Source organism: Salarias fasciatus (genome assembly GCF_902148845.1).
Source record: "Salarias fasciatus chromosome 7 unlocalized genomic scaffold, fSalaFa1.1 super_scaffold_4, whole genome shotgun sequence".
Classification (NCBI taxonomy): domain Eukaryota; kingdom Metazoa; phylum Chordata; class Actinopteri; order Blenniiformes; family Blenniidae; genus Salarias; species Salarias fasciatus.
In genome coordinates, this window is record NW_021941229.1 from 14526534 (window position 1) to 14548679 (window position 22146).

At 43.5% G+C, this 22146-nt stretch overlaps 1 protein-coding gene across 3 annotated transcripts in view; it reads left to right on the forward strand.

Moving 5' to 3' along the window:
• strbp (spermatid perinuclear RNA binding protein) overlaps positions 1-22146 on the forward strand; it is an 87762-nt gene that overhangs the window by 61652 nt on the left and 3964 nt on the right. For all 3 annotated transcript variants that reach the window (XM_030084406.1, XM_030084404.1, XM_030084407.1), the window contains 13 exons: positions 2417-2711; positions 7516-7631; positions 8428-8523; positions 9097-9208; positions 9925-10022; positions 11798-11903; positions 12791-12874; positions 13576-13784; positions 14646-14798; positions 14956-15090; positions 15774-15914; positions 16385-16514; positions 18237-18290. In XM_030084406.1, coding sequence (XP_029940266.1) covers positions 2417-2711; positions 7516-7631; positions 8428-8523; positions 9097-9208; positions 9925-10022; positions 11798-11903; positions 12791-12874; positions 13576-13784; positions 14646-14798; positions 14956-15090; positions 15774-15914; positions 16385-16514; positions 18237-18290 — 1729 coding nt within the window. The remainder of the gene's footprint in view (positions 1-2416; positions 2712-7515; positions 7632-8427; positions 8524-9096; positions 9209-9924; positions 10023-11797; positions 11904-12790; positions 12875-13575; positions 13785-14645; positions 14799-14955; positions 15091-15773; positions 15915-16384; positions 16515-18236; positions 18291-22146) is intronic.

The following is a 22146-nucleotide window of genomic DNA, read 5'->3' on the forward strand; positions in this document are numbered from 1 at the left end:
TCAGGCAAAGGCCAAACCAAAAAGTTAGAGTTGAAGGTTGATATTGAGGTGTGTGTGAATCTGTAAGTGTGTGTAGTAAAATGTCTGTCAGGTAATTGTCATGTTGCAGTCCAATAACCAGTAAGATTTAAATGGTCTCATCACAGTTTAATGGGATGTAGATGGGTCCTCTGAAACCTCCTATAAAATCAAACGGCATCAGAAATTCTCGCATACATTTATCACACTCATTCAATGAGCTACAAGGTTTTTGAGAACTGAAACATAATAGATACAAAACCTTAGAATTCCTTTTAACTCTGATGTTTTGACAGAATGTCATAAAACATTCGACAAAAAAAATGTGTCACTGAATTCCTCACTTGTTATTTTGACCTTTTTATGTCTTTAAAGAAGTTACTATAAATGAGACAGAAGAGGCTGCTGGGGAGTTTTTTCTTCATATCAAACATCAACTAATTCAACTTCACAACTGCGCCTTTTTTTTCCCCAGTATCTTTTGTTCAAAGTGTCAGAGAATACACACAATAACAGAAACACACAGAAACAAATCCAGTCAAGTGTTTCACTCAAGGATGTAACTCAGAATCTCGTATTGACAACACGCTTTGAACCAGTGACCTTATGGACCGCCGTCTGACACCCTGACCACTGAACCACTCTTTATACCGCTCTGTGGGCTAATATAAAACCTTTTCAATCAATTCCAAAAACGGCCACAAAAGATAAATGACAAGGAAACCAAGCAATGTAAGTACTACAAACTTTGCAAATTTTCTCTGCAAACTACTATAAATTTAAACTTTCTAATTTGAAGACTTATTCTTCCATAGTGGCATCATAGCAGTGCATGCTAATTTATCAATTATTTAACGGTGAAATCCCAATGGTGTTGATAATACCCCTATTTTTCAGTCAGATTTTTACCTTGTATGTTATGAGTTTGGCTCCTAAAATCACTAGATGTTGTGTTTACTTAATAAAATCATCTTACTGAATAAAGTGATGAATCAAAGAGCCTCCCATTCGTTTTTAATGAGGAAAAAGAGGGTGGTGCTGACCTGCCTGTAAAATCCTTCATCCGTGTTGCCCTCGATTTAACTGGTTGTCATCATCACTGCCTTCAGATTTGTGGGAATACCACATAATTTAAATAAAGGAAAGACAGAGAGAACATTGAAGCGAGCCTGTGTGTTCACGTGAACCTGTGGATGTGGCGTCGTGAGCGATCGCCCTCATTTCAGTGTCTTTTCTACATGTGCGTAATACATGTGGCATATTGTGTGAGCACTGTGGTCGCTGTGAATACCGACATGACTTCATTAGCATTCATATTAGTCCTGACCACAGAGGTCACTGGTAATTGATTTCCTCACAGCGAAGGCTGAGCGAGGTGCGGCGCACCTACAGATAATTCCAGAGATGGATGTGCAAGGCAAATTTGGAGGGAGACACAATTTTGTAATTTTTTTGTTATTTATTTAACATTTATTTAACCAGTTGAGTCCATTGAGATCTCGTCTTCAAGGAAACCCTTTCAAAAATAGAAAAACAGTAGCAACACTATCTTACAATTACATACAACGAACATTAAAGCATAAAAAAAAAACACATACATTATGAAATATACAACAATGATTTAGAGAGTAATAAGCATCATTAATTGGCTTGAAACGAAAGCAGCTACAATAGAATTCACCTTGTTTTTAAAATTCAGTATGGGGATCTGTTCTTATAGCTGCAGTTCAGTCTGCAGGTTATTCCTGGCTGCATTTCCAGAGAACATAAAAGCCTATTTTCCATTTTCAGTGCGAACCTTAGGGACAGTCAAGTAAAGGTTGTCGTTTGAGTGCAGACAATAATTGCTAGTTTTTGAGTAAAATATACCTGCAAAGGTAAGAACAGAACAGACCAAGAATGGATTTATAAATAAAATTGTGCCAGTGTTCCTATCTGCGCTTGGTACAGAAGGTACAAAGAGCTTGTGATCATCAGAGTGAATGGCAGCAGTCTGTTCCAGAACTAATAATATTTGATCCTTATGTCTATTTGCATTTGCCACTCCTCATAATTTGATAATAGAAAGGTCATTATCTGTTTAGATGATTAATCTCGACTCTATTTTCTGCAGTATCACTGAACTGCCGGCTTTTCCACTTTTGTTTCCGACCTCTTATTCTTCTCACATTTGCCGATACTGATTCAGACCCGAAATAGTTTTGTTTAGAAACCAGAGGAAATGTGATCTGTGCAGCTGATCAGTTTTCTCACACTTATTTCTCACCAGCATTTTTCGCTCGGTGATGTTGTTTGCAGCATCCGAAAGCTGCGGAGGGCTCACATATATTTAGCCGTATTGAGTTATGCTGCGACCTCGGCCTCTAAATATCCACTTCTGTCTGCGGGCGCGTTACAGAAGCTGACAGAGGAGAAGTACGAGGTCACCAGCTCCTTGCCCGAGGCGGCCATCTTGGTACAAACTACAACAGAGCCCAAACTCACCTTGAAGGTTACCCTCACCTCGCCGGCCATGAGAGAAGACGGAGATGAAGAGGAGGAGGAAGAGGAGGAGGAGGAGGAAGAGGAGGAGGGGGAGACGGAGAATGGGGAGGAAGGAGAGGAGGCGGAGCAGCAGCAGCAGCAGGAGGAGGAGGAGGAGGAGGAGGCGGTGGAGCAAGAAGAGGAGGAGCAAGAAAAGAAAAACGGTGGAGGTAGGAACACCAGAGAGGAAAGCTGTTTTCCTGCTTTCCTCAGGTTACAACCTCAAGCACCAGCATACATTTCAGTTTTATATTCAGTGTATTTATTTTTTCCTATTTTCAATTGCTTTTTTTTTTTTTTTTTTTTTGTCTTAGACAAGAGGTTTGACCTCGTTAGCTGATGTTGACACACAACAAGACAGGTACAGGCAGAGGTTGGCAGAGTAGACACAACAAGCATCCAAAGACAAAATAACATGTATTTATAGAGTGGTAATAAGGACAAGGTGAACCGAAACTAAATACATCTTAACTCCCGAATATCTGAACCTGCCAGGTTGAAAAAACAAGTAGTTTCTCTATTGTCTTTTCACACATCTCTTTTTTGCCTGAATATTACTAAAAGTCTGTCACTCTGTTGATCTTCTGATTCATAATATTAGTAGTTTGATTGCCCCCATGCCACCTTTGTCCATATATCATTGTCCCTTGAGCAAGACATTGGACCGTGTTTACTCCCAGTGGAGGTCGAACTTCTTCTACAGTCAGCATTGATTTTACTGCCATCCTAAACCGTACAGGAAGTCAGCTGACCCTAACCTAAAGTATTAAATTAGTCAAGAATAAAAACAGACATTTCTAATGGGAAAAGTTATATATTCATCATTTCCTATTCCATTGTTGAAAAGCCTTTTCATGACAAATGAGTTGTGTTATTCATTAAGAAGGCCATATGAAACAATCACGTGAAGTTATATACGGAGTCTCCTGCCTTGTATTTCATTATATTATGCTGTATTTAAAGGATTTCATGGCACTTATGTGAGTTCAAGATAAGATAGTTCTGATTTTATGGCTGTCCAAATTCAAAAATGCACTGAATGTGCCTAAATGTAACGACTGAATCCAGCATCGCCCCAAAAAGCTGAGTATCCCTCAAGAAGGCTGCGTTAGCTGTGAAGCAGGGAGATACTGGACGCACACCAGAGCGGAAGCACACAGGAGCGGCCGTTTGTTCCGCTAACAATCCGTCCCCGTTCCCCTGCGTTCTCATGGGGAGCAGGAACTGGTTATAATTAGTTGTGGGTGGTGGCACGCGGAAGCAAGGCCAGCAGGGCAGTGAAATCAATAACCGAGCCGTAGCGAGCTGCCCATCCATCCTGTGGCTCCCGTCCAACTAGACGCTCGGGTCTCAGGGAGAGATGAGAGATGGTGCGAAGCCGAGCCGTACATCATTTCACATGCCTCAGCAAGATGAAGAGCAGCGCTCGTATTTTCTCTCCGAGAGGAACAGACAAGGCTCGCACACATGTTAGCAAAATGTAGAGGACACACACACACACACACACACACACATATGCACAGAGTAATATTTTGTACCTGATGGATAGAAACGCCTGTCACAACGGATAGCTGATTGCTGAGATTTATGGGGATCATATTTTAAAAGGCCGGGTTGAAGACGCATTAACACAAACACCAGCAGCCATCCGGTGTCGGTGCCTCGTCAGGCCCCGTCAACTTCACCTCCGCTCTGGCCTTGTCAGACCATTGTTAGCGGCGTATTCGACGGTGAAATATCTCCGAGCGGCTCCCAAACACAACAGCATGAAAACACACTCGTTAAGGCAGAATTAATGCTGCCGGTCATGTTTGCATGTGCGCGGCCTTTTTGCAAGCTCTGGCTGTTTGTGTGCAGCTCGGTGGATCCATACTGTATTCTGATTTGTTGTCAGGTGATCGATATATTGATTTAAAATGTAAATTTTTTCCACTTGATAATCTTCTGTGCCACTTCAACAATTCAGCTTGCGAGTGGGGTTGCAGTATTTTGAACATATTGCTGTTACCAACAGGTGAATATTTTATTGAAGATAAGTTCCAGATGCTTATTAGCGAGATCGCTTTCAGAGAAGGTGTGTTAGCAAAGGGGATTTTTTTATTTCTTTTTAAATGAGACTGAGGGAAGAAACGGCATGAGCCCCACAGACGGAGGTGATGTTAAAAGAAGAGAGCGGCCAGCAGAGCGAATTGAGGGAACAGCAGGGGGGGGAGACGAGAGAGACGAGAAAGACTGTAATGATCCACTAGCAACAGAGCAGTTCCACATGCAGCTGGGACCACTCTGACAGATGTTACAATGCACCATTACATATGAGACAGGAACACACACACACACACACACACGCACACACACACACGACTGCATGCTGCAGACAGGAAGATGAACTGTGCTGCAGCAACGGTCAAAGGAATTCAGAGATAATGTGAGATAGATGATCTTGTGCTGATACACTCTTGAGTTCCATTTCATGGGAGACTGATGAGGAAAATGTTTAACTAGTCGTGTTTTCAGAGACCCAAAAGACTTTCAAGCCTGTTTGATTTCATCTCCAGATGGTCCTGCACATAAGAAACCCTCTTAGGAAACTCCATGTTAACTGCACTCATTCATACACGACTGCATTTGATTCCGCTCCCCTCGCACATCCCAGACGACGCCCTCTCCTGGAGCAGGCCGCAGCACCTCTGCCAGCCTGGAGTGCAGGGCAGCACGAATCAAACGCTAAAAAGTTTTAAGAATGCTCCTCTTTTACCAACCTTGATGCTCTGACTAAACCCTGCCTTGATCCCTCTTGTGTTGTGTTTGTCTCAGCCTGGGTCAAACTATCTTAGATTTTTATTTTTTTCCTTTTCTTTTCAGTTCTACTTTAGGAGCGCTTGATTCTGTGTTTGCCCAGACAGGTTGTTGAGTTGCTTTCTCTGCACCATTTCTCTATGAGCTTGTGATATTAAGTGCACCCCAAGTAAGCCTAAGTATGCAGAAGAAAAAACAATTTCTATTTTGACTCCTGCCTGGTGCAGACTGGATCAAAATAACTACAATCCTCTACAAATACATGAAGGCGAGATTGATTTACTTGGCTGGGCACGAGGAAATGACTGGATGTGCCGACACAGTGCTCTCACACAGTAAATCAAACACTCCTTACGTATTTGTTTGGTGTATGTCTGTGAAGGGGCTTTCATTCCACAAAGTTGCCTCTTCCCTTGTGACCCCGGTCGGTCTCCTTGTCACTAATTCATCCTCGACTGGATATACAGAAACTCCCAAAACCAATGAGGAACACTGTGTGTGTAATTTACAAATTACAAACACGCCCCATGGATAAGGTTTGCTTTTTTGATATTTTTGGGTCATCAAGCAATGGATCGTCTTTGAAACAGTGCTTACTAGTAATTGTGATTCAGTTGGTTTAACTAAGAACCTTAAAAGAGAAAGAAAATTACAGTCACACACTAAAACACATCTTTATTCCTGTTTAGAATTTGATAATAATGATTTAACCCTGGTTGGATCTAAGAAGCCGGTTTTGACTTTTTGAACCTCTGATATTCAGGCTTTACCTTTGAAGTACCTCATAGTGTAAAGAGCAAAAAATAGTGAGAAAAAAACTATGTAAAAGTTTGTCAGTGCTCAATATAAAGATTTCTAAATGATTAATCAAGGTGTTTCATGTGGAACAATATAGTCTGTACAGATCAGTTACAGGAAGAGTGTAACTCTGTAACCAGCGGTTCTCGATCCTCATGTGGCTCTTAAATTTCTCTGTATTCGCTCTCTGAAGTTTTCTGGAAATTACATGTACAAGAATTTCCATTTTATGTTTGTCTTTTTTTTCCTCTTCTTTCATTGACATTTAAAAAGACTCTCCTGCCTGAAATGGTTATAATGGTTAAAACTGCTAAAATTGTTTAAAAAACAGAGGATTGGCTTTTAAAAAAAAATAAGAAGCCATAATGTTTGAAAATGTCAAGTGTAGAGCAAAAACAGGTCAAATGGTTAAAATGTCTAAAATGGCTACCATAACTCATAACATAAAAATTTGTCACAATTGATAAAACAACCAATTTGGTTAAACGTCTAAAAATGGCTGCAAAAGCTAAAACAGCAAAATTAATTCTAAATTGTTGTTAAACTATTTAATTAACTTAATAAGCTGTGTGATCTTTAATCATTAAATGTGTTTTGTGGTTCCAGAAAAACTTTATTTGTTTAAAATTAAAAAAAAAAACGCGCTTTTGTTGGGAACAAGTCAGACCAGCGCCCTGGTCTGACCTGAGTTCTGCGGCGTGGCGTCTTCACCGCCTCGGGGACTGCGCAGATTGCGGTCATTTATTGAAAAATAAATTCTTCAACATGTCACAGAGACCTTTCGGATGATGTGTGGCTGTCAGTTTAAAAGTTAATGCTGAGCCACAGACCGACCTTTCTGATTTGTAATGAACTACATCGAACCGGCAGACGCTCCAACGCTGCAAGACACGGACTTGCTTTTTCAGATTTCAGTTCTCGCTCACCATCTTCGTAAACGTGCACTGTTTCAAAGAGGATCAACTACGGGGTTATCCACACATGTCAAAAGAGTCCAAACCTTGTGTGGGTTGTACTTTCTCTCTTGACATGACCGCATGCGATGCAGTCAACACACGTCCCACTGATCAGTGTTGAAGATTACCCGCAGTTTAAAGTGTGAGGAAGCTTCCCTGAGCGTTTCTCACACGGCCGTAAACTGTACCGAGAGCGATCACTTCCCACAAGGAGAGAACAACTTTCTGGCATGAAAAGCACCTTGTATGTACCAAAATTTCCATGCACGTGCGTGCGTATGTACGCCCTCACGCGCCCCCAAGCGCCCCCTCTGGCGTGCGCGCGTACATCCGCACGCGCGGCGACTCGAACACACACACTCGGTGACGCGACGTGTGCGTGTTTTTACGTTCTCTATATCGGGTTGTTATTGTTTTGTGGCAGTGTTGGGTGCTGCTGCGCAGAGAGTGGAGGCTGAGGAGGAGGAGGAGGGGGAGGTGCTGGATAGACACAGATGTCTGTTGGCCCTGGCAGCGCTGCGACACGCCAAGTGGTTCCAGGTCGGCACCCACTCACTTCCTGTCTTCATGCCCGATGCTTATTGTAGCCTGACGCTTCACCCAGAGGGAACGCACTCGGTGTCGGCTCGCGCTGTGGCGCTCATCAGGCCCACTCGGTCAAGATTCACCAACTATTGATGCAATCGTAAATGCACACATTCATAGAATTATTAATCTGAATGCATATTTTTAATATTTGGATAAAGCCATGCACTTTCTTATTGGTACGATTACAATTTAGTTCCCAAAATATTTCTTGGATTCATTCGTTTTTGTATCAAATGTTTCCTTCTTAAGTCTCTTCTATTGTAATTGAACTAGAACAGGGTGAATGTAAGAGATACCGTAAGGCTACAAAAGCAATGACTGATACTTGTTTTTTCTTTTTGGCTATTACGTGAACCTGCCTGCTCTGTACAGTATGTCAACGCTTCCCTTTGATTCTCCTCCCATACCCGTCCCCATCTATCTCCCCACTCACTGATACATGGCTGACAAATAGAATCAAAACAGAAAAAAATATATATTTAACCTTCTTAACAGAACTTTGAGGAGCTCATGCCTAGATTCATATAATCACTTGTTTTTTGTTTTTTTTTTGTGGCCTTTTGCATAAAGCAGGCTCTTTTTCGGTTTGTTTTTGGTTGGTGTGTGTGTGTGTGTTTGTATAAAAGCCACACCTCCTGTACTCAATTTGTTCCCCTGCTTCCTCTCTTCTGTTTACGTTTCCTTTCTCCCTGCTTCCGTTTTGCCCTCGTTTCGCCCCTCTCTCTCTCTCTCTCTCGCCGTCTCCCAGGCCCGTGTGAACGGACTCAAGTCCTGCGTTATCGTTCTCAGGATACTCAGAGACATGTGCAATAGACACCCCGTCTGGGAACCTCTGAAGGGATGGGTGAGTCTGGCTGAGTCGAAATCCTGTGAAATCACATTTCATGGACTTCATATTTTTGTCCAAAATGATGGTGAAAGTTTGTCTTAAATCCTTTAGTAAACAATAATATAATTTTTTTTTTTTTTTGCCATTTTGAATATGTGTGACTAAAACTAATGTGTGTAAATCAGACCCTGATACTGTTTAACCTGATCTACTGGTGGTTAATTAACTAGCTGTTATAAGAACGAAATGCAGACGAGCCAGTTTTTTTTTCCTCTCTTGCTTCATGCGAGCCCCCTGCAGCACTCTGCCAGCGCTTTCTTGCCAGGATGAAAAACCAATAAGTGGACAAGAGCCCAAAATTCAAGTGTGTGTTACTGTAATAAGCCAATAAATTATGAGGAAGGATTCATTATTTTTAGGGAGCACAGGTGAATTAAACCTTTTGGAAACAGCTCGCGATCAATTTGCCTCTATAGGACCTGTTTATTTTCACACAAAGTTTTGAATAAAAGGTGAAACCTTCCTCTTTTTTTTTTTTAAACTACTAAACACCTGCTCGTGTGTATTTATGTGAAATGTTTCTTGAAGCCATTGGAGCTGATCTGTGAAAAGGCCATCGCCACCTGCAACAGACCTCTGGGCGCCGGAGAAGCTCTGCGTCGGGTCATGGAGTGCCTGGCCTCCGGCATCCTGCTACCAGGTGTGTGTGTGTGTGTGTGTGTGTGTGTGTGTGTGTGTGTGTGTGTGGCTGCAAACATGCGACGGCGAGTGGGTGAGCGGAGCTTCAGGAATCGCTTCATTTGTCCCGATGAGCAGATGCGTCGTGGCTCTGCACATTTTTGAGCTGTTTCTGCGAGGGCGCTGGAGATGTCGACCCGGCGGAGCGCAGCTGTCTGAGGCAGGTCATCAGGACGAGAACAGCTTAATTAGTGGCAGCTGAATGGCTGCTGCACAAAAATTCCGTCTCTCCTCGGAGGAAATAAAGAAATCTCTGAATGTTCAAAAAAAAAAAAAAAATTGAGTTTTATTTGAATTCATTTTTCAAATTTCGTTGGACTCAGAAGGCAGCCGCGTCCTTCCAGACTGATGTTCATTAAAGATGTGATTTGAAATGGACCGAGCGTAGAAAAGAGTGGAACAAAATGCAAATATAAACGGCTCCTGTTTAATGTGCGCCACACAGGCGGGAGACTCTATATCCACCTGTGGGCCTCAAATAGAGACAAATGAGTTCCAATTACTGAACTGAAATTAGATGTTTCATTGTCACTGCATTTGTCAGGAATCCTGCTGTCGCGTATGTCGGGACAGTGAAGCCCAATTACGTGCATCGGCGCCGCGGTGTCAGTGCATGCAGCGGCGGCGGCGGCTGACTAAGACGGCGTGTCTGTGTCTCCTTAACTTCATTCCTCCCAGGTGGTCCCGGTTTACACGACCCGTGTGAGAAAGAGCCAACGGACACACTCGCCAGCATGAGCGACCAGCAGGCTGAGGCCGTCACCTACAGTGCACAGGTACACACACACACACACACACACACACGCAGACACACCGAACAGTGCAGCTCGGAGCATGGGTTGTTACCGCACAGCCCCGCTTGCCCCCGAGCCGTCACAGTTTGACAACGAGTAAGGAATGCATCTATTAGCAGGCGGGAAGCCCTCACGACCAACACTTCCAACCACAGAGTCTGCACACACACACACACACACACACACACACACACACACACACACACACACACACACACACACACACACACGCACACACTCAGAAAGAGCAGTGTGGTGTTGCATTTTAACAATTGGTGTGGGAAGCTATTGCCATTGCAAGCTATAAATCCAACTCTGACACCCCGAGGACAGTATTTGTGTGCGTGCGCTTCTCTGTGTGTGTGCGGCCTGTCATGTCCTTCTACACACACACACTCGACTGAGCAGGGCAGCCTCTGAGCCGCATGGCTTAGTGAATCCTGCCGTCCATTTCCTTTGAAGGCAGCCCGAACGAGGCTGGAATGTCAATGGGGATAATTGTATTGGAGCAGATACAAGTGCAGATAGAGGAGAGAGAGCGGTTCCGTCAATGAGCTGCACAAGGCGTCATGAATATCTGAGACACTCTCCCTTCCCTAATGGATTTATATTAGCGGCCGCTGCGTGCCCACCTTTTTGTTTGCGCAGGCTGAGGATGTGTAGATGAGGAATGATAAGTGAGGACATACTTAACATTGTGTCTGTTAATGTCATTCAGAAATAAATGGGAAACAGGAGCAGGTCGAGCCCGGCGTGTCACTGCGGGGAAACACCGGAGAGGATTTAATTGTAGACCCACTCCTCGTCACGGAGTCGTGACGGTGGTGATAATGCAGTAGTTTTAAATTGTATTCTGGGTTCAGAAAAAAAAAAATATTTGTGACTTTAGACCGCAAATCTATAAACTTGTATCTGAAATTGTTCTAATGGTTTGGATTTTTGAGCTGTGATAATAAATCCGACTAATGTGTGAAATATGTAAACCAGCACGAAATTCTAATGTTTCATATAAGAAGTTGCAGCTTGCAGCAGACAAGGATAATCACTTTGATGAGTCGGTCACAGACTTCTGTGGTTATTATGGAAACAAATAGTTTTTTGACAGTTATTTTATTGTAAAAAAAAGTTTAATGTCTTTCTAAGTTTTCATAAAGCTCTCTCACATTTCTGATGGTGATTGTCAACCTCAATATTTTAGCTTAAAAGTGACATCTCTCTATGAAACTCTCAGTTTGGAAGTTTTCACTTCAAAAAATGTACATTATGGATCAGCTTCTTTGATTTGAATGAAGACAATGTATGAGTTCTACTGGAGTAGAAAATGTGGATGTCATATATTTTTTATTAATGCTGTCGCAGTGAAAATTTGAACAAGACGCTTTGCTCATATAATCATTTTGATTTAAGCTCAGCTCCATTCACAATAAGATATATGCAGATGAATTAGTTAATAAGACTTATGTTTACAGTAATTTCACTCATTAAATTCACTGCGTTATAATTATTGGGGACTACCTTTGTTGCAAGAACATCTCAATATTTTACAGAATTCAATGAGTCAATATTTAGTTTTAAGATTTTCAGAAGAAGAGATGTAATTTAAAAGAAAAAACCCTTCAGGGTCGATTAAGGAAGCAGTGCTAAACCAGTGGCCTACTTTCTTAATGTTAATGTCAAAACTGTCTGTGAGGTTTTCGTTCCTTATTTATTCCCTTGTTTTGTTTTGTTTTTTCTTTGCGTGTGTTTTGCGTCCACAGCATGCTCTCAGACTCATGGCCTTCGGACAGATCTACAAGGTGTTGGAGATGGAGCCTCTCCCCTCAAATAAACCATCACAGAAATACCCTTGGTCCGACAAAGAAGGTGTGTACCTGCCTGTCTGCTCCGATCGCTCTGCTGCCCTGTCCTGTGCGTGTCTCTGCTTTTCATCCACGTGTCTCTCGCCTCAGTCTGACTGCTTGCACATGATTATCTGTCTTTTTCTTTTTCTTCTTCTTTTTTTTTTTTTTTTCCTCAAGGCCTTCAGGCTATCGGTATTCATATTTTTATTTGTCTCCTTTCATCTGTGTCTCAGAAGCCTTGTCTGCCAGTTTTCCCACATGGACGTAATAACATGTGGATTTGGGTCAAACTAGGCCATGTTCAGTCTTTTCACATGTGGAGAAAAAAAAAAGAAACGGTTAAGTGATTTCTCTGCACGCCACACCACAGGCTGTATTTTCATTAAAACTGCTACAGTGAGCGTCAATAAAATGCATTTATGATGAGACTTGTTGCTTCATATTTTGATTGTTTGCGACCCGGTCCTCTCCGAGGACGTCGTATCCGGAGCGAAATCACCTCAGCCGCTTCACACAGGACCGTTTCTACCTTTGCTCACATCAGAGAGAGACTCGGGGAAATCTCATAAGATCTTAAGCTGGCACGTCGCCAGAGTGACTTTCATGGAAAATCATCTCGGGCCTTTTGGTGCCTCGGGATGCTGGCGTGGAAAACTGCCAGAGCATTTGCGGATTAGGGCGCATGTAGGATAGGAGCTTAGATGTCTTCCTCATTGTTTGACTGTTTGCTGGTCTGCCCGTCACGTCTGTTTATCCTGCCTGTGTGTTTGCTCGTCCTACGCCGACGCTCACGTACAGTTGGCTTCCCTGAGTTTCATCCCGACGTCAGAGCCATTGTATTTATATGTCCCATGTGAAAATCTGCTTATAGACTGACGCCACTCTGGCGTTTTATTTCCTTCCTTTCAGGCCTTGGTTTGAAGAGGCCGTACGAAGATGGAGCCATGGATGACAAAGACCTCATCAAGAAGATGAAGAGGAACCTGAGGAAAGGTACTCGAGTACAGAGGAGGAAGAACAGTAGTGTCATTACTTGATTGTTTCTTTAAGTGCTCTCCAAGCTCACTGGCCTCTGTTCTATTTCAAGCAAAATAGAAATGAAATGATTGAATTCAAAGGAAAAATACAAACTTCTGTCTTGAAGAAGTTGCATTAATCATCAGATTATCTTATATTGTTTAAATCTGTTAATGAAAAGTCCTGCCGCCCTCAGATGGAAGTAGCAATATTACGTTGCCTTTAGACAGGCGTCTTCTCATCTCTCCTTGTCTCTATTTTTTGTCGATTTCTCAGTCTTTCACTCTCTCTGTTACCCTGCTTTCATCTCTCAGTGGCAGATCAATAGTATTGATTACTAACGTTTTAGTGGGCCACCCAACCATCCCCAGCTTTTTCTTCATACAACGACAAGATCAACCACAACTAATGGAGGCAGAGAAGCATGTCTAGATATTTGCAAAGAGGACAAAAATGATTGAAGATGGAAGCAAATAGAACAGCAGCTTTATTCATCTTGAAAACCAACACTCTGAAAATCATTACAAAATATGATTTATTATCTGCATTCTCTTTCAATTTGTTCCATCGGTTTCACACAGACAGAATAACACGGCTACACCGTGTAAATATATGGCTGAACCGATAAATGACTCTTCCAGTTACTGTTGTTGTTGTTGTGATGATTTCCCCCTCAGTCCTGGACAGTAAAGCCATAGACTCCAACCAGCCAATGAACGCCCTGATGCGGTTGAACCAGATCCGGCCGGGGCTGCAGTACCGCCTGCTGTCCCAGTCGGGGCCGGTTCACGCTCCGGTCTTCACCATGTCCGTGGACGTGGACGGAACGGTTTACGAAGCGTCCGGATCCTCCAAGAAGACCGCCAAGCTCCACGTGGCAGTCAAGGTGAGACTGATGTTGAATTGAAAAACATCTTGTAAATTGTGAATATGTCGAAGTTTGGCGCAAAAGTTACATCGCTTTTTAAATATATAGAAAATTAATCAAATCATTGGTGGAGTTTAAACAAAATGGTTTCTGTTAAAGAATAGTCATAAATGCTTTTTGCAGAAATGACTGAAAAGTTAAAAGAAATATGAATAAAATAAAAAAGTCTTAATTTTTTGGTAACCTGGAGAACTTCTTAAGCTCGAGCTCTGGTTGAATCTGTATGAGCCAAATCTGTGTGTATCTACAAATATGTTTTTGCCTGCGTGTGCCAGTGTGCGTGTGTGTGTGTGCGTGTGCGTGCGTGTGTGTGTGTGTGTTGAGAAAAGATGGAGGTGGTCAAATCCATGTAATCCCAAAGTGGCTGCGAACAAAGAGGCTCTCCAGAGCACAGAGCCTGGATAATCCGCCATTCGCTCCATTCCCATAAAAGGCTCTTTCTACCTGTCTGCCCCCCCCCCCCCCCTCGCTCGTGTTCTCCTTTCTCCCCTGCTGACCTTTTGATCCCTCCTCCTCTCCTTCACGCTCCCTCCGTCACCTGTTCCGCGCTCGCACTGCGACACGGTGACCTGTTTGGGAGGAGAGCCGGTCACGCTCCCCTTCTCCCCTCCCTGGATGTCATTTTAAATGGCTTGGTGCCACTTTGTCACTTTGCACAGTTAAATGACTCCGTGTAGCAAGTCTGCTGTAAAACACTTAGTGTTTCTACTGAGCGACTCGCCAAGCAGAAGATTTTTTTTTCTTTTTTCTTTTTTTTTTTTGTTACTTTGACTTTGAACCGTCGGTGTGGAAAATCATTTCACCCCGCTCCCCTCTCAGGTCCTCCAGGCCATGGGGTACCCGACGGGCTTCGACTCAGATCTGGACCCCATGAGTTCGGACGAGAAGTCGGACGGCGAGGGGAAGAGCGACACATCCTCACACACGAGCAATAACCCAGCACACTCCTCGGACAGTTCCAACACGTTGGAGGTGACTAACCCTCAAACATTCATCAACAAAATAACATCTCAGTTCAGTTGTTGTTGTTTTTAGTCCGTATCATGCTCCATCTCCTCAGATTGCTGCCAGCTGTGTGTTTCCCAGGTGCCTCCGAACGACCTGACTCTCCTCGTTCTTCTGCTCGCAGGTGCGAACTCAGGGTCCCATACTGACGGCGAGCGGGAAGAATCCCGTCATGGAGCTGAACGAGAAGAGACGCGGCCTCAAATACGAACTCATCTCCGAAAGTGGAGGCAGCCACGATAAGCGCTTTGTCATGGAGGTGAGAGCGGCGAGCCCACACACACACACACACACACACACACACACACGGACTCCGACAGTTTCTTTTTGTTTAAACAAAACAATCCAGAAAATGTGCTTCGGTTCCACGTCTCCACGCTCCCGTTCACCCGAGACGGAGGAAGACTCACACGGCGGCTAAAATGCGCTCTCGGAAACAGGCTGATCACCCGGCGGAGTCAATCAGTCAACTGGGTTCCTGAGGCAGGCCTGATCTCTGTGGGGTGTTTTGTTTTCCGACACAGCTGGCTGCTCCATCGCTCCGCTGATTGATTAGCAGGCCTGCTTGACAGCAGGGCATCACTGAACAAGCTGTACTCTTCGACAGGACTCGCCGGCTGAGTCACTGATGACTGATAAACACGTGGGTTTCGGGAAACATTACTGTGTGTTTGTTAGCGGTGTGGCGGAGCCGAAACGGGAGAAAGCGTGACCGCTGTAAGACAGAACCGCATTAGGAAGTGGAGAGAATCCTTCTGTGGCAAAATCCTTTGACTCCCGAACTGCAGTGTTTGTTTTGGTCTCACTCCAGTAACACCAGGTTTTCATTAAAATTGAACTTCTGTGTGTGTGTGTGTGTGTGTGTGTGTGTGTGTGTGTGTGTGTGTGTGTGTGTGTGTGTGTGTGTGTGTGTGTGTGTGTGTGTGTGTGTGTGTGTGGCAGGTGGAGGTTGATGGGCAGAAGTTTCGTGGGGCGGGCCCCAACAAAAAAGTAGCAAAGGCCAGCGCTGCCCTGGCAGCTCTGGAAAAACTCTTTTCTGGTCCCAACGCCGCTGCAAACAAGAAAAAGAAGATTTTGCCTCAGGTAAGGAGGAGCAGATACACACAACGAACGCACTGGAACGCAGAAAGAGTCGCTTTTATTTACACAACATGCGTTTACAATCAGACGCCGAGGAGCTTTCTTCAGTTGTCTTGAAGCGACTTGAGCGATTGCGTTTAAGCGCCCCTTCTGTAAAGCAGCAGGACAATTTGTTCGCTCTGTTGTGGCATCAGTAATCAATAAGGCCAGGCTTAACAAGTTTTAACAAGTTTAGCAGATCAATATCTCACACTTATCAAATCACCACTCTTATTTGGTCAATAAGCCTGTGTGCAGACAGATTTGTAAAAAACGAGCTTCATAATGCATTAAAAATTGTCTCCCTGAAGTGTTTTTGTGATTCCGTCCAGAGTCACAGATTTCTGTCTTTCTTCTGCAACTGCTGTTTCTCAGCGATGTTTTAAGTGCTCTATACTTGTGGTGTGTGTGTGTATGTGTGTGTGTGCACTCAGACTAAAGGAGCCTTGGCCGCCGCAGCAGCAGCGTCCGCAGTAGCAGCTCAGGTAGCCAGAGGAAGAGGAAGGGCGGCCCTCGCGAGAGGAGCCTTCGTCAGCGCAGCTGCACCTGGATACGTCACGCCAGGTTAGTGATCGATACACTCATTTAGAGACCGATACATAAATACAGCGCAGACATATACCTATTATATCGTAATGATTACGTTCAGCCACCAGCCGATGAAATAATCCACTTTACAGTCATTTCCTGGCGCCAGCTGATAAATTATTATTAAGAAAGAATTTATTTGTGACTGCAGTGGTCGACTGATATTTCTTCATTAACAGAAATAAACCACTGAGAGAAACTCCCTTCTTTAATGAACAGTAGATGGCAACAACTGATACTTCTTCAGAAGCAGCGGAGTCACTTTACTGATCACTAAAACTATAAATAATTATTAGCTACGCGGAAAGGTGACTTTCGTGTTGCTTCCGATTGTCGGTCTTGATTAGGATGTTTGAGCGCGTTGCCCGCCGTCGGACTGCTGCGACACATTAGCGGAACTGTCAGCGCCGTGCCGGTCAGTCTGGCGGCTGATTTCGCTCATTAAGTTCAGCTGGAGTTGCACCAATTAGTCGGAAGTCAAACGGTGACGCGCGCACACACACACGCGTTATTCTGGTCGTGCCTGAGTCAGCCGCTCATTAATAACGTCTTGTTACTTTCGACTGCGAGCGCTCCACGACATTAGCGAACGCAAACGTCTGCGGCGATGAAGAAAGCGGCGTGACGCCTGCAAACGAACGAAACACAACATGGAGACGGAGGCGCACAGTTCTTAGTTAATGTGTTGCGAATGCATGTTGGTACTGGCCGACGTGCGATTGGTAAATCTAACGGGCGCCTTTAGGTAGAAGGAGCGAGAGAGACAGCAGCTTTCCAGTGGTTTTCAGCAAGCTCTTTGAAATTCTAGCAATCGCAGTAGCTTGATACCGTATGAAGATTTATTCTCAATACCATTTATTAGTAAATCCAGCTGTTCTTGTTTTTCTTCCTGCTGTGTTTTTTTTTTCTTTTTTTTGAAAGCCTTAAAAATCAGCACAATATGAGGGGAGAAAAATAAGATACATCATGGGGATGGAAAGCAGAATCTGATTTAACAAGGATATGAAAACAGTCCAAATCTCATTATCTTCAATAAAGCTTAGTTACGTCTTGAAGCTGAGCAAGAAAACGCTGTTAGTCGACTTTTAGACTTTGAATTTCTTTATTCTCATCAAATCCTAACTACGAGCTACCTTTCCTCTACTGTAGCACAACTGTTCCCTTTTCTATAAACTATTAAATATTGATTTTTCTTTTTCTTTTTCATATTTGACACAGTGGTTTGTGCAGAGTTGGCATTTTCTTTACTGTTCTGACATTTCCCTCTGCTTTAGGCTCCTTCCCCGTTTCTCTGTGGTAAACAAACACCCACTTTGTCCCTGCAGTGGCATTCGGAAAATATCACAGGCTGCGTTCACAAATACCCCGCAGTAAGCTCCCAGATTTGGGACAGTCGTCGTTTTAATGTCACTGTTTGGGAGCTAATTGATTAATTCGGCGAAAAGAAAAACATCCGGCTGATTATTGGCCTCCTCGTACGAACAGTCGTCGATTTTTTTTTTTTTTTTTTCCCCCACGACTTCATCTTCATCTTGCTTTGAAACGCGCCGTATTTTCTCAGTCGTGATGATTATTCTACCCCATTAAATTCTAGATGAAAACAAAGCTTTTCTAAAATGTTCCAAAAATGTTGAGAGTGACCTCAGATTGAAGGGGCGCGGCATTAAATCCGACTGGTTACCCTTTTTCTCTTGGCAGGATTCGGGACGCCGTACGGCTACAGCCCTGCTGCAGCAGCTGCTCCTGCATACGGTACGTGCTCCTCCGACATCCATCCCTCATCATCTCATCCCTCCATCCTCCCTCCCCATTAGTGGGTAGTGTAATGAGCTGTCAGTGGGTGTATTTAATACCTAAACCCTTGATTTCTGCTTTTTGCATGTTTTACCTCTTTCTCCTTAAAACTACTGTCAGACTGAATCTTAATATAACACTTTTTTTTTTTTTTTTTTTTAAGATCTAACACAGAAATTCCGTCCAGGCTTTATCTGTTGCATCTGTGTCGGTGTGCGTCAATCAAGTCCGTCTTTGCTTTTGCTAATTTTCCACTCACTCTGAGTTTTTCCAATCTGTCTGTTTCATTTGCCGTCCACGCTTTCTGTCGACTGAGCGCCGACGTCTCTTTCGAACTCGCGGTGTCGGCTCACCGCGATTCTCAGGAAGGTGCATTGAAACAGCAGGTTTTGTCCTTCTGTACAAAATGTTTCTCGATGTTTTTTTAGTGGAAAGTCTTTGCTCGTACCGCCATTATCTTCATTTCTGTGCCACTGACTTCCTCACGCTGTCATTAGGACGGCGGCGGTACGAAGGCGTCGCCGCTGCAGGTTTCCCCAGAGAAGCAGAAATTAGAGACATTTACAAGCCCCGATCTATAGCAGTCTTTGACCTTTAACAGCACCTGCATTGAAGCTGGACTCTCCCCGTGCTCACTGTCACACGCAGTCACGTTGACCTCGACAGACTCGGCCTTGTGCGGTGTGTACGCGCGCAGTGTGTGTGTGCGTACACGTGTGGCATCAGGAGGCCTCCGTGCGTCCCGCGACTCGCCGTTTGAAAGGCTCTTATGTGCGAGGAGAAACTGGTCCGAGGCCCCAGGCAGACATTTAGCACCCCCCTGAGAGCCCGGTGCCCCGCAGATGAAGAACGCCTCAGTTTATGTGTTTGTGAAAGCTTCAGCCCGGCGCTCGTGTGAAGGTTGCATTTTTTTTCCAGGCACCCACACTCTCTTTACATTTTTATTGTGATAGCTGTGCTTTCTGATATCTTCACGTCTGCTCCAGGTTATTCAGCGGGTTTCTTTCTAGCAAAGCAACAGGTAAACAAGTGATTAAATGTAATGTGTGTCCTGCGAGAGAGACAACACACACACGCGCGCGTCTTTATGTATCCCGATGGGCGATCAATTGTGAGTTTGACTCAGCGCTGAGCTTCAACCTGAGCCGTCACCTCCCACAAGCTGCGGGGAAGTAAAGTTCACTCAGTTTTATTTGAAAAGAGAAGCAGAGCTAGAATTATAGGCAGAAGTCAGACTTCGCTGTGGTGTTTTTCTTAAGTAATCCTCCACATGTGACTTGAGGCGAAACAGGAAAAACAAATGAAGGCGTCACATTTACCTGCTGTTACAGTGGATATCTATTCTTATCTCATTCCGCATCCTGTTGATCCAGTGATGTGGAGCCGCACCACAGCGTACTCGATTCATCAATAACAGACTGCTGCAGGAAGATCTTTGCTTCTACAGACTGCAGTGTAAATAATAAATCTATTCTCACTCACTTTTACCGGACAGATTTATCAAAGCGCCTGTAAAGGAGTGCAAAGAGCTAAAAAGCGTGAGGGTGACCCTCTGCAGAGGTTTGAGTTTATGAGAACAAATGCACATAAAAGCTTTAGGAATGATTACTTAATGTGTTCTGTTGGCTGCTTTTTCACTGCACTCTGCTTTGCAGCTCTGGGATTTCTTCAAGGCGAAGCGCTACAGATTACTGTTAGACCCACTCGTTATGAAGCACTGCAACAGAAAACGTCCGATGGGAAGATACCAAATATTAAGCAATATAACTTTTTAACGATAGCGATCACATCACAAACACGTTACGTCAAATGCAACTATAAAGCCCAGTGTCACTGCGCACAGATCAAAAAATACAAGAAGCAAAACATTTGATTAGAGAACTTAAATTATAATGGAGAGCATTGTATAATAAAACACACAAATATAACATTGGAAAAACAACAATCTGCTTTTAAAACACAAAACTGTAAGATAGAACATAGAAGAACACATGATTCTGATATCGAACATGAGATAATAGATCATACATCCATATTCCAAAACATAATAATAGAAGCTTTGTTTAGTTTCTTGTTGCTGCTTTCTCCCCAGTCAGACCGCTGGAATAGAGTTTACATTTTCTTACAAAAAAGATGCTTTGAAATTAACAGAAAATCCAATCCTCTTAGAGAACAGAAGTGTAAAACATCAAATCTTATTGACATATAGGATAAAACCAGAATGCATCATTCTTGCAGAATATTTAATACAAGTTGTAGCGTAGGCCATGTATTAGAATACAGAAATCTATCATAGAACTTGAGAAAATGGAACATCCTCATTGGATAATAGAACAGTGTGTCATAAAGCATTAAATTGTAAGGTAAAACACAGAAATCGAACACAAAAATCTACAAAAGAACATCATATAATGTAACATTATGCCTGCTCTCTATTATTGTATTTCTACATCCCTACGACTTCAATTCTCTTGTTAGTTTTCTAGAATTCCGCTCTTATTTTTAATGAAAGATAATAACTGGTAAAGGCATTTGTGAGGGAATGTTGTGCCACACTTTAAATTTAATTTCCTCTCCATCACATTGTCTTCCAGATGAGCTGACTTTCACTTTTACAGATGATAATCAAAGTATTAAAGGTGCTGTAGGCAGGATTTTGCTAGTCAATGCTAATTTTTCTGTGTTTTCTTTGGGTTAAATGTTGGAGTATCCATTGATAATCCTTTAGGAGTGTAGCATAATTGCACTAGCGCGAGGGCGCAGCGTTGTCTCTGTTCTGAGCTGAAAAGGAATCTCGACAGCTCCAGGTATCTTTGACCAATCAGAAGAGCCCCTGGGGCTCTAACCGTGATTGGTCGAGGGGCGTTCGTCGTACATTCTTGTGGGAGGGGCTTAACTTGCATAAGAACGTGATGTCAGAGAAAACAGGACAGGATTGGCTGTGCTGGGTTTCAAATCGCCATCTTAGATGGGTCAAATCGCCATCTTACTTAGGTAACCCTAAGCAAGATGGCGGAGATGCGGAATCCTGCCTACAGCACCTTTAAACATGGCCGCCGTTTTCCAGATCCCTGCCGTTGAGCTGTAGCTGTGAGCTGTAGTGAACCCAGAACTTTAGATATTTCTTCTCTGCTGTCGAGCTCTCCTCCCCGTCCTCCTCGGCTCCTCTAACCACTAACAGAGCCGCCGCCTCGGCGTCCGTCCTGTCCTGCCTGCTCTCGCTCTCCTGCTCTCCTCTGGGAGCTCGTCTTGGGGGGGGTGGGGGGGGTGGGGGGGTTGTTCCTCTGTTGTAGTTTAGTGTGTAGAGTAGCGAGCGGTTGAATGGTTGGATCTCTGCTGCCCAGGACTCACGCAGAGCTATGCTCTTCTCGTGTCTCCCCTCTAGGTTTGCCCAAGAGAATGCTTCTGTTGCCTGTCATGAAAGTGCCCGCCTACCCCGTCCCCCACTACCACTTCTTTTAGCACAGGAATCACACACCAAACGCACCTAGCCTTTCTCTCTCTCTCTTTTTTTTTTTTTTTTGTTTAGAAGGGAAACTCAGTCTGTTTTTGTTTGTTTTTTTTCTACATTTTCATTGATGGGGAGAGGATTCAGGACTTGAGCTGAAGATTTGTAAAAGAGGTTTTTGTTTTTCGTTTTCTTACTGTTTCCAAAAAAAATTTTTTTTTTTGCAGGTTTATGTTCTTAAGAGATAAAGAAAAACTTGAAGGATTTGTACTGTGAATTGTTACCTCATTCTTTGAGTCTAAATTATATATATCAGCCTTTTTGTTATGTTGTTGGTTCTTTGCAAAGAGGAGGATATCCTTTGCG